The sequence below is a fragment of the Pristis pectinata genome, chromosome 2, assembly GCF_009764475.1.
Source record: "Pristis pectinata isolate sPriPec2 chromosome 2, sPriPec2.1.pri, whole genome shotgun sequence".
NCBI classification, from domain to species: Eukaryota; Metazoa; Chordata; class Chondrichthyes; order Rhinopristiformes; family Pristidae; genus Pristis; species Pristis pectinata.
In genome coordinates this window covers 96203629-96216488 of record NC_067406.1, presented here as the reverse complement: position 1 = coordinate 96216488, position 12860 = coordinate 96203629, and the positions used below count along the sequence as shown (strand labels likewise).

The window sequence follows — 12860 nt, the reverse complement described above, 5'->3', positions numbered from 1 at the left end:
TTGTCAAAGGCCTTACTAAAGTCCACGTAGACAACATCCACAGCCTTTCCTTCATCTACTTTCTTGGTGACCTCCTCAAAAAAACTCTACCACGATCTACCACGCACAAAGCCATGCTGACTATCCTTAATCAGCCCTTGGCTGTCCAAATACTTGATCTCTCAGAACACCTTCCAATAATTTACCTACTACTGATGTCAGGCTCACTGGCCTGTAATTACCTGGTTTACTTTTAGATCCTTTTTTAAACAATGGAACAACATGAGCTACCCTCCAGTCCTCCGGCACCGCACCCGTGGCTGAGGACATTTTAAATATATCTGCCAGGGCCCCTGCAATTTCTACACTAGTCTCTCTCAAGGTCCGAGGAAATATCATGTCAGGCCCAGGGGATCTATCTAACTTTATTCACTGTAAGGCAGCAAGCACCTCCTCTTCAATCTCTATGTTCCATGACATTACTGCTTGTTTCCCTTCCTTCCATATACACTATACCAGTTTCCTGAGTAAATACTGATGCAAATAAACTTTTTAGATCTCCCCCATCTCCTGAGGCTTCACACATAGCTGACCGCTCTGATCTTCCAGGGGACCAATTTTGTCCCTTACTATCCTTTTACTCTTAATATACTTGTAGAAACCCTTCGGGTTTACCTTCACATTATCTGCCAAAGCAACCTCATGTCTCTTTTTGCCTTCCTGATTTCCTTCTTTACTATTTTCTTACACTCTATACTCTTCAAGTACCTCATTTGTTCCTAGTTGCCTATACCTGCTATACACCTCTCTCTTTTTCTTAACCAGATCGCCAATGTCCCTTGAAAACCAATGTTCCCTATGCTTGTTAACTTGGCCTTTAATCCTGGCAGGAACGTGCAAACTCTGCACTCTCAAAATTTCGCCTTTGAAGGCCTTTCACTTACTGAACACGTCCTTGCCAGAAAACAACTCATCCCAATCCACTCTTCCTAGATCCTTTCTCATTTCCACAAAATTGGCCTTTCTCCAATTTAGAACCTCAACTCGGGGAGACCTATCCTTATCCATAATTAACTTGAAACTAATGACATTATGGTCACTGGACCCAAAATGCTCACCTGCGCATACTTCTGTCACCTGACCTGTCTCGTTCCCTAATAGATCAAGTATTGCATTCTCCCTCGTTGGTACCTCTATATATTGATTTAGAAAACTTTCCTGAACATATTTGACAAACTCCAAGCCATCCAGCCCTTTCACAGCGTGGGAGTCCCAGTCAATATGTGGAAAATTCTGGCAACATATCCTTAAATGAAAGTGTGTAACAAGGAAAGGTTAATTGTTGATAGCGATTATAATATGATAGAATTTTATGTAAAGGTTGAAAGTGAATTGAAATCTGAATTAAGCAAACTATGTGCAAGACAGGATTGGAAAACTACATTAAAAAGCATAACAGTAAATAGCAGTGGCTGACCTTTGAAGAATACAAAGGCAAAACAAAACAGGAAAAGTGATAGAGATGGCTGTGGAGTTCGTGTATGCAAAGATTGTCATCTTGAAAAATTGACCTGAATTTTAACTCTGTTTCTCTTTCTACAGGTTTTGTCTCATCTTCTGAGTGCTTCTAGCATTTTCCATAAAATAAATATTAACTTTTTCAACCAATTTTCAAAGTTCACACCAAAAGCATGTAGGCCTGGCAGATATTGACAACTACCAGTGTTTATATGGAGGTTTAAGTTTTTTTTTCACAAAGAGTTATGGGTGCATGGAATTCACTGCCAGGGTTGGTGGTGGAGGCAAGTAGGACTGATGCTTTCAAAGGCTCTTAGATAGGCACATAAATGTGTAGGAAATGGAGGGACGTGGACATGGACATTATGTAGGCAGAAGGGCTTAGTTTAGTAAGGCATTTAATTGCTGGCTTAATAAGTTAGGCAAAGATCGTGGGCCGAAGGACCTGTTCTATGTTCTATATTCTTACGTCATTTTCCTAATCAAGCTTTCAATGTCCTTCGTTTCCTAAGCTTACCATCTTTGCCTCTTACCCTGACAGGGACCTGCTATTCTGAATTCTTACTCACTCAGCAGTTTTTTTGTTTTCAGTTACTGTTCCACTAATAAATGTTCATTAAATCACATCAGTAATAATGCACAGAATTATAAATGAGATGGGAGTAGGTCCAGATTCACATTTGGAACCTGGATATGCTATACAAGAGGTTATACAACTAGAAGTATTTACTGCACATAGAAATGATACAATTTCCTTTCTGCTATCAAAGGTTGGCCCTAATCATTTTATATATTACATCATTCTGTTATCTTAAGTGAAGATTCTTATTTAATGATGTTGAATATCTTGACCTATTGTGACTTTTACACAAGGTCAATGTTATTTGTTTGAAACTGATGTGGCATCATGGTAAGTTTATTTTGGAATGGCAAAGCCGTATTGTAGCAAGGCCTGGTAATTTGCTGACTTTTTGTTTGCATGGTTGATGGAATAAGGCTCCTTTGCAAATCTTTGTGATGTTCTCTCTTGGTCATCATCTGCTGCCTTTCTGTTCCTCCTCCTGATCTTTTACTATCAAAGCAGGCCAGGCGCTAGGAATTGTTAATGAAAATCTTTTATCACTGATTTAGTGAAGCTTATTCTCCAGATGCATGGTCTTTGGAGAACTGAAGATTGGAGTATGGCTCCATGTAGACTCTTGGGTATCAGCTTTACCTTTCTGGCCCACTTCACATACCCCTGGTCAACTGCAACTAAAAGCACTCTTTTTGAAAATGTCATAAGGCTTCATGTTGTCCATATTCTGAAAAGTCTCAACATCTCAAAGACTCAAAAGGCTTGAGAAAGCTGCAAGTAATTAATTATCCCTTGAATAAGTGGAGTTGTAAAGCATGTTTTTCCCGTTCAGACCTGCTTTCCTTTTAGTGTTTGTCTAAGTGATATAATTTCACAGGGGAGCCTGTAGTTGAGTACCTCATTGGAACTGATGGCCCTGTGTCTTGTTTGTGTTCTCTGGAAGTATTTCTCTTTGTGTGCAAATCATGCTGTTGATGTTTTTGTTTGAAGAAAGAAAACCCTTTAAGTTTACTATTCTGTTGTGTAACTTTGGGGAAAAAAACAATCATCACATTATGTTCATTTTAGGCCCAGGTTAATGATGATAAATATTCAACTTATTTTAGATTTAAACCATTTATTTTAGATTTAAATAGCATAAAATGATCAAAAAGATTCTCGCACTATTAGATATTTTGTGAACTAAATCATTATTGAAACATCATCTTGCAACTTTCCTTTCCTAAAGGCTGAATCCTATCCCTAGTAAAACACTCACTAGTACTTCAACCAGTTTTCAGCCAAAAGTATAATTCACATCAACATCTTAACTTAAAACTTCCCAGTTCTGGAGGTATAATTTGAAATACTTTACATTCACATTCATGTCTGCATGTCATTTGGAAAAAACAATTCTTGTGGTGGGTTATGAATTTCAAACACCAACCTTTGTATGTCATTCCCAGATCATGATCTGAGAGAATATTCACAATGAAATAAAGATGGTTTTTCCAAGTCAAACTTTAAAACAAAGGAATATTGTAATGACTTAACCATCCATAATCAAACATTCAGGAACGTTTTTCATAAACTGAAACCTTAGCAGCCCTTCGGGTTCTTTTCTCTCGGCGATCTGTAATGTTGCATCTCTCTGCACAGAACCTGTGCTGGTTTCAGTGTTAACTTAATTTCAGTTGTCCTTTGCTTCAAATCTCCTTGATCAGAAAAAAACACCAAATGTACAATATCACTTCAGCTGGTGCTTGTACATTTCTCGTTGAGTATAAACAATGTAAGCCAGGTAGTATCTTTTGTCTGGATAATAGCTTTTGTATTTTTTTTCTGGATTATTCAAAGATTGTTTCCATAAGACACACAAGTAAGTGACTCCATAAATCATATAAGTCAGGCATTGAGGCATAATTGACTAAACCATCCTTTGAACTTGCTTTCAAATTTGACTGGTTTTTAATTTGACTACCAGTTGGTACAGCTGTATTCCCAAACTGACTTTTTATTTCCTCTATCAGTTTTGAAATTTACAACAGTAAAGTCACTGTTTGTCACTCCTACGTGGCATATTAATTCAGTTAGATTCTGCCCTTCACCGAAAAAAGAATGGTTACCATGGCTATCATTCTGGTTAGAATGATATCTAACAAAGCTGGTAGCCATGCAAATTTACCAAACTGTGGTTCACAACATCATTGTATCCACATTGCCATCTTGCTGTTGGACAGAAGAGTTTTCCAAACATTAGATTCTTCAGCTTTGCCTATCAGTTTCTGTGTTTGGGGCTAAAATGTTTACTGGCTGTTAAACTGTCATTTAGTTGATAAATTCGGCTCGTTAGTTGTCCAGGAACAGGGAAGCATGTAGACAAGGATTCCTATTTAAGCTCTGGTCCTGGAATGCTCATCTTGCATGCTTCCACAGGACCTTCTCTATTGCCCCCCTACTTGGGTTTCCTCACTCTTCCTTTTCTTTGTGATATTGAAGTTTAGCCACTTGAGCCACCTACTATTATGACTTGCAATTTAGTTTAGGTACACAGGGATGAGCATAAAATGACCCATGTGATAAGATTACCAAGGCTACCTTCTTCTCTTGTTGAGTGGTTTTAGTTTACCTTCAGTGCAGTCAACAGTTTAATTCAACAATGTACTGCTTCAACAATGAGAGATTTGATGATGTTTTTTGGAGAGCTATTTTGAGAACGGTTGCTTTGAGGTGGAAATATTGCTGTTAGGTTAAAGTACGGGCTTTAGTGAGAAGGGCGGTCAGCAACAAGGTAAAGCAAGGTAAGGTTTTGTTTTTCCTTTTTTGTAAAATCCACTGGTTTACCAAAGGGATAATAATGACAGTCAATGGAGCAGTATGCTCCTCCTGTGAGATATGGGAGACCAGTGTCCCTGATGACAATGTCTGTGGGAAGTATCTCCTATTGCATCTCCTCTCAGACTATGTGGATCAGTTGGACTCACTGAGGAGCATGCAGGAGGCAGAGAGCGTTAAAGACAGGAGTTCAGGGAGGTGGTCACACCAAGGGTCCAGTCAGGTAGCTGGGTGACTGCCAGAAGGGGCAGGCAAGTAGTATGGCTGTTTCATTCTTAAACAAGTATACTGCTTCGGATACTATTTGGTGGGGGGCGGGGGGGGTGGTGGAGTTGGGAAGTGGGGTGGCCTCTCGGGAAAATGGCAACAGCAGCCAGATCTGTGGCACCACGACTTCTCTGAGGCACAGCAGGGGAGGGTGAAGACAAGGAGAGCTGTAGGGAAAGGAGACTCAACAGTTAGGAGGACATACTGGAGACACACCACAAATGAAACTCCAGGATGGTATGTTGCCACCTGGGTGTTAGGGTCAAGGATGTCTCCAAGCAGTTGCAGAACATTCTTAAGGGGTAGGATAAGCAGCCAGAGGTTATTGGCACATTGGTGTCAAGGACATGGAAAGAAAAAGGAATGAAGTCCTGCAGAATGAATATAAGGAGTTAGGCAGGAGGTTAAAAAGCAGGACCTCAAGGTTTGTAATCTCTAGATAACATGTGGCACCAGGAGTAATGAGGGGAGGAGTAGGAGGATAGGACAGATGGATGTATGGCTGAGGAGCTGGTGCAAGAGGGAGGGATTTGGGTTCTCGGGCCATTGGGATCACTTCTGGGGCAGAGGTAACCTGCACAAGAGGGACAGGTTGCATCTGAAATGAAGGGGGACCAATATCCTGGCGGGGAGATTTGTGAGTGCTATTCAAGAGGGTTGAAACTAGTCTGGCGCGGGGTGGGGGGGATGCAAAGCAGGAGTGTGGCAGATGAGAAAGTTGAGGCAAATATAGAAGTTAAAGTGAGCAAATTCAGTAGGCAGGAGCAGGACAGAGAGAGAGGAAAGTCTGACAAGCTTACCTGCTTTTAATGCAAGAAGCCTGACAGGTAACATAGATGAGCTCAGGGTATGGACAGGTACATGGGACTGGAATATTATAGCTATTAGAGGAACATGGTTGAGGGATGGTCAGGACTGGCAGCTCAGTGTTCCTGCTGTAGGCATGATAGAGGTGGAGGTAAGAGAGGAAGGGAAGTTACTTTTTTTGATTAGAGAGAATATTAAGGCCATACTAAAAAGAATATTCTTGGGGTATCATCTAGTTAGGCTATATGGGTGGAGCTCAGAAATAAGAAGAGGGTGATCACTTTGAAGAAGGTAATCTAAAATTACAATAGGATCTAGATCAACTGGAAAAGTGTACCAAGGAATGGCAGATGGAATTTAATTTGGATAAATGTGAAGTCAGAGAGTTAGAGAACAATACAGCATGGATATAGGCCCTTCGGCCCAACCAGTCCATGCCAACCACAGTGCCCACCCAACTAGTCCCAATTTCCTGCATTTGGCCCATATCCCTCTAAGACCCATGCTTCCATGTACCGATCCAAGTGCTTCTTAAATGATACTATATTACCTGCTTCAACCACTTCGTCTGGCAGCTCATTCCATATACTCACCACCCTCTGTGTGGAAAAAGTTGCTGCAACGTGCCTTTTAAATCTTTCCCCTCTCACTCTAAAACTATACCCCCTAATTTTGGACTCCCTTACTCTGGGGAAAGGACTGTTACCGTCCACCTTATCTATGCCAAGGAAGATGTTAGCTACTTCCAAAGAATGAGAGAGGAGCTGATCAAAGTGATTGGAAGGGGACCCTAGCAGGGATGACAGTAGAGCAGCAAAGGCAGGAGTTTCTGGGCGTAATTTGGAAGATGCAGGATCAGTTCATCCCAAAGAAGAAGCATTCCAAAGGGAGGATGAGGCAACCCGTGGCTGACAAGGGAAGTCAAAGACAGCCTAAAAGCAAAAGAGAGGGCATACAATATTGTAAAAATTAGTGGGAAGCTAGAGGATTGGGAAGCTTTTAAAAATCAACAGAAGGCAACTAAAGTAGCAATAAGGGGAGAAAAGATGAAATATGAAGGTAAGATAGCCAATAATATAAAAGTTTCAGATATATAAAGAGTTAAAGAGTAAAAAAAAAAGTGGACATCGGACTATGGGAAAATGATGCTTTAATGGGGAACAAAGAAATAGCGGATGAACTGAATAGGTATTTTGCGTCAGTCTTCACTGTGGAAGACACCAGCAATGTGCCAGAAATTGGAGACAATCAGGGGGCAGAAGTGTGTGTAGTCACTATTACTAAGGAGAAGGTCCTTGGGAAGCTGAAAGGTCTTAAGGTACTACGCCCCAGATGGACTACGCCCCAGAGCTCTGAAATAGGTAGCTAAAGAGATTGTGGAGGCATGAGAAGTGATCTTTGAAGAATCACTAGAGTCAGGAATGGAAAACCACAAATGTCACTCCACTCTTTAAGAAGGGAGGGAGGCAAAAGAGAGGAAATCATAGGCCAGTTAGCCTGACTTCAGTGGTTGGTAAGATGTTATCCATTAATAAGGATGAGGTTTCGGGGTACTTGGAAGCTCATGATAAAATAGGCTGAAGTCAGCATGGCTTCCTTAAGGGGATTTGTCTTGCCTGACAAATCTGTTGGAATTCTTTGAGGAAGTAACAAGCAGGATAGACAAAGAGTCAGTGGATGTTGTTTACTTGGATTTTCAGAAGGCCTTGACAAGATGCCACACATGACGCTGCTAAACAAGATAGGAGCCCATGGTATTACAGGAAAGGTACCAGCATGGATAGAAGATTGGCTGACTGGCAGAAGACAAAGAGTGGAAATAAAGGGGGCCTTTTCTGGTTGGCTGCCAGTGACTAGTGGTGTTCCACAGGGATCGGTGTTGGGTCCACTACTTTTGACGTTCTATGTTAATGATCTGGATGATGGAATTGATGGCTTTGTGGCCAAGTTTGCAGATGATACAAAGATAGGTGGAGGGTCAGGCAGTGTTGAGGAAGCAGGGAGTCTGCAGAAGGACTTGGAGAGGTTAGGAGAATGGGCAAGACGTGGCAGATGGAATACAGCATAGGAAAGTGTACGGTTATGCGCTTTGGTAGATCAAATAAAGGTGTAGACTATTTTCTAAACTGGAAGTGAATTCAGAAATCAGAGGTGCTAAGGGACTTGGGAGTCCTAGTGCAGGATTTCCTAAAGGTCAACTTGCAGGTTGAGTCAGTAATGAGGGCAAATGCAATGTTAGCATTCATTTCAAGAGGACTAGAATATAAAAGCAAGGATGTAATGCTGAGGCTTTATAAGGTGTTGGTCAGAGCATATCTGGAGTATTGCGAGCAGTTTTGGGCCCCATATCTAAGGAAGGATGTGCTGGCATTGGAAAGGGTCCAGAGGAGGTTTAGAAGAATGATCCCAGGAATGAAAAGGTTAACATATGAGGAGCGTTTGATAGTTCTGGGTCTGTACTCACTGGTTTAGAAGGGTGAGGGGTATCTCATTGAAACCTCCCGGATATTGAAAGGCCTGAATAGAATGGACATGGAGAGGATGTTTCCAGTAGTGGGAGAGTCCAGGACCAGAGGGCACAGCCTCAGAATAGGAGGACGTACCTTTAAAACAGAAATGAGGAGGAATTTCTTTAGCCAGAGGGTGGTGAATCAGTGGAATTCATTTCCACAGATGGCTGTGGAGGCCAAGTCATTAGGTATATTTAAAGCAGAGGTTGGTAGGTTCTTGATTAGAAAGGGCGTCAAAGGTTATGGGGAGAAGGAGAATGGGGTTGGGAGGGAAAAATAAAATGGCCATGATCAAATGGTGGAGCAGACTTGAAAGGCTGAATGGCCTAATTCTGCTCCTATGTCTTATGGCCTTTTGGCCTGGCAACCTCTCCCTCTAACTCAGGCCCTCCAGTCCTGGCAATATTCTCGTAAATCTTTTCTGCACTTTGTCCAGTTTAACCACATCTTTCCTATAACGGAGTGACCAAAACTGTACACAGTACTCCAAGTGTGTCCTCACCATTGACTTCTACAATTGCAACATTATGTCCCAACCACTATACTCAATGCCCTAATTAATGAACACCAGCATGCTAAATGCCTTTTTCACCCTGTCTACCTGTGATGCTGCTTTCAATGAACTATGCTCTTGTACTGATCAGGACTACGCTCCAGTCCTGATGAAGGCTCTCGATCGGAAACGTCAACTGTTTATTTCTCTCCATAGATGTTGTGTTCCTCCAGCATTTTGTGTGTGTATGCTCTTGTACTCCTAGGTACCTCTGTTCCGTTACACTCCCTCGTGCTCTACCTTTCACAGTACAAGTCCTCTACTAAAATGCATCACCTCACACTTAGCTGTATTGAAAGCCATTTACCAATCTTTCACCCACTTCCTGAACTGAACAAGATCCCCCTGTAATCTACAATAATCTTCTTCACTATCAATAACACCTCCTAATTTTGTGTCACCTGCAAACTTAACTATTACATTTTGGGAAGTTAAACCAGGATACCACTTGCACAGTAAATGGCAGAACCCTGGACACTTGTTGAACACAGAGACCTTGGGGTACAAGTACCTGGTTTCCTAAAAGCAGCAACATAGGTAGAAGGGTGATGAAGAAAGCGTTTGGCACACTTGCCTTCATCGGTCGGTGCATTGGGTACAAGAGTTGGGATTTCATGTTACAACTGTACAAGACATTGATGAAACTGCACTTGGAGTATTGTATATAGTTCTGGTCACCTAGATGTAGGAAGGATGTCATTAAGTTGGAAAGGGTATAGAGAAGATTCACAAGGGCCTGAAGGGCTTGGATTATAAGGAGCGACACGATAGGCTTTTTTTCCTTGGAGCGTGGGAGACTGAGGTGTGACGATGATAAAAGTATATAAAATCATGAAGGGCATAGATAATGTAAATGGTCAAAGTCATTTTCCCAAGGTAGGGGAGTCTAAAACTGGAGGGCATATAGGGGAAAAAGGAGAAAGATTTAAAGGGGGCCTGAGGGGCAAATTTTTCACATAAAGTGTGGTGGGTATGTGAAATAAGCTGCCAGCAGAAGTGGTAGACACAGGTTCAATAGGTCAGTTATAATAAACCTGATTCTGATTCAGTTACAATGCTTAAAAGATACTTAGACCAGACATGTCATCCAAGGATCCCTTGCCTTGCCATCCTTGTTCTTCCTTCTTACTAGAACATACCAGTCCTGTGCTCTGTGCAGTTGGTCTTGAAATACCCTCCACATGCTGGTTGTGGACTCATCCAAAAGTAGCTGTTCCCAATTAGCTCTCATTCGTTCCTGCCTAATACTGTCATAGTTTGCCCTGCCTTAATTTAATACTCTCCCGCAACGTCCACATTATTCTTATTTATTGCTATCTTAAAACTAATGGATTGTGATCACTTTTTCTTAAGAGGTCCCCCACTGAAAGGTCAGTCACCTGGCTAAGCTCATTTCCCAATATGAGGTCCAAGTATGACTCCTCCTTTAGTTGGGCCAACTACTTACTGATTTAAGAAACCCTCTTGGATGCATCTAACAAATTGTGCCCCATCTAAGCCTTTTGCACTCAGGTGATCCCAGTCTATGTTGGGGTAGTTGAAATCACCCACAACAACAACCCTGTTGTTTTTGCACCTTCCCTGAACTGCCTGCACATCTGTTCCTCAATTTCTCAGTGGCTATTGGGGGGTCTGTAGTATAATCACATCAGAGTGATTGCATCTTTCTTATTTTTGAGTTCTAACTATATAGACTCGGTGGATGAGCCCTCCATTATGTCCCCACTGAGTGCAGCTATGATATTGTCCCAAATTAATAATGCAACTCTCCCCTATTTTTCTCTCCCTCTATCTTTTTTAAAACATTGAAAACCTGGAACGTTAAGCATCCGGTCCTGTCGCTCTCTTAACCAAGTTTCTGTAATGACCTCCTAATTCATCTCCTTTACTCTTAATACTCCTAGCATTAAAATAAACACACTTCAACCTGTCCACCCCATTTGTCTATTATCTTGCTCCTGCCTGTCCTTCCTTACAGACTTACTGGCCATGACATTTACCTTCCTCTCAATCCTTCCACTTGCTGACCTGGTGCTCTTGGTTCCCATCCCCCTGCCAAACTAGGTTAAACCCGTCTGAGTAGCCCCAGAAAACCTCTCCACAAGGATATTGGTTCCCCTCCAGTATTATGCCAGTGTAATCTGATTCATTATTTCAAATCAACATGGTTATAGATCATAGAACAGTACTGCATAGGAACAGGCCATTTGGATCATGATCTTATGCCAAACTAATTAAACTACTAATTAAAAGTCAACTAAACTAGTCCCTTCTATCTACACGTCCATATCCCCCCCCATTCTCTGAATATTCATATGCCTATCTAAGAGCCTCTTAAACACAATCATATTTGCCTCCACTACCACCCTGGCAGCACATTCCAGGCACCCACCACGCTCTGTCTAAATGAGAGTGTAAAAGAGATTACTTGCCCCACACATCTCATTTGCCCCCCCCTCTCAGCTTAAGTGCATACCCTCTAGTATTATACATTTCAATCATGGGGAAAAGATACTGTTTGTTTACTCTATCTAAGCCCCTCATAATCTTTTAAACTTCTATCAGGTCTCCCCTCAGCGTCCACCGCTCCAGAGAAAACAACCCAAGTTTGTCCAACCTCTCCTCATAGTAAATGCCTTCTAATCAGGCAGCATCCTGGTAAAGCTCTTTCTGCGCCCTCTCCAAAGCCTCCATATACTTCCTAAAATGGGGCGACCAGAATTGAATGCAATACTCCAGATGCGGCCTGAGCAGGGTTTTATAAAGCTGCAACACAACTTCCTGACTGTTGAACTCAATGCCTCGACTAATAAAGGCAAGTGTGCCATATGTCTTCTTTACCACCCTATCAACCTGTGTAGCTACTTTCAGGGAGCTATGGACTTGGACCACAAGATCCCTCTGCACATCAATACTGTTAAGACTTACCATTAACGGTGTACCATTTACATTTGATTTCCCAAAGTTCAACACCTCACGCTTGGCTGAATTAAACTCCATCTGCCATTTCTCTGCCTATATCTGCAACTCATCCCTGTCCTGTTGTATCCTTTGGCAATCTTCTACACTATCCACAAAGCCACCAATCTTTATATTGTTTGTGAACTTACTAACTCACCCATCCACATTTTCATGTATATATGTGTGTGTTTTTTTAATACACACACATATATAGATAGATATGTATATACAGATAATATATATCAGCAGAAGTCCCAGTACAGATCCCTGCAGAACACCACTGGTCACGGATCTCCAGCCAGAATAAGTCCCACCAAACAGTACCCTTTGTCTTCTATTGGCAAGCCAATTCTGAATCCAAATGTGTTTTTTAAAAATTATTAACAGTTATAGCAAGCGTGGCGCAGTGGCACAACAGGTAGTGCTGGTGCCTCACAGTTTCAATCCAGTCAGGTTTGATCCTGACTTCTATTGCTGCCTGTGTGGAATTGTGTGTTCTTTCTGTGGCTATGTTGGTTTTGATGGATATGCAAGAGAGAAAATAAGACAGGTAATGGAATTGCTGTGAGAGCCAGCATAGACTTGGTCCTTCTGCGTCAGGCTTTTTGTGGAACAAAACTTGTTTTATTTCTTTCTCATGCAGATTTAAAATAGCCCTAATGACCATGACAGCAGAAAACCTGGACATGACCAATGGTACGAATAAACTTGGCTCTGTGACCCAGAATGAAGCAGCACTACTTGCCTTGATGGAACAGACAGGCTATACCATGATACAAGAAAATGGACAAAGAAAGTTCGGTGGGCCACCACCAGGTAAGAATGAAATACAAATTTTCACAGAACCTCTAAGTGCTTCCCATTTTTTTTCTCT

The 12860-nt window shown here is 41.7% G+C and overlaps 1 protein-coding gene across 1 annotated transcript in view; it reads left to right on the top strand.

Annotated features, from left to right (window-relative positions):
* rbm46 (RNA binding motif protein 46) overlaps positions 1–12860 on the top strand; it is a 100218-nt gene that overhangs the window by 17536 nt on the left and 69822 nt on the right. Inside the window, exon 2 of the mRNA XM_052039444.1 lies at positions 12630–12802. Within this exon, the coding sequence (XP_051895404.1) occupies positions 12646–12802 (157 nt within the window). The 5' untranslated portion in view covers positions 12630–12645. The remainder of the gene's footprint in view (positions 1–12629; positions 12803–12860) is intronic.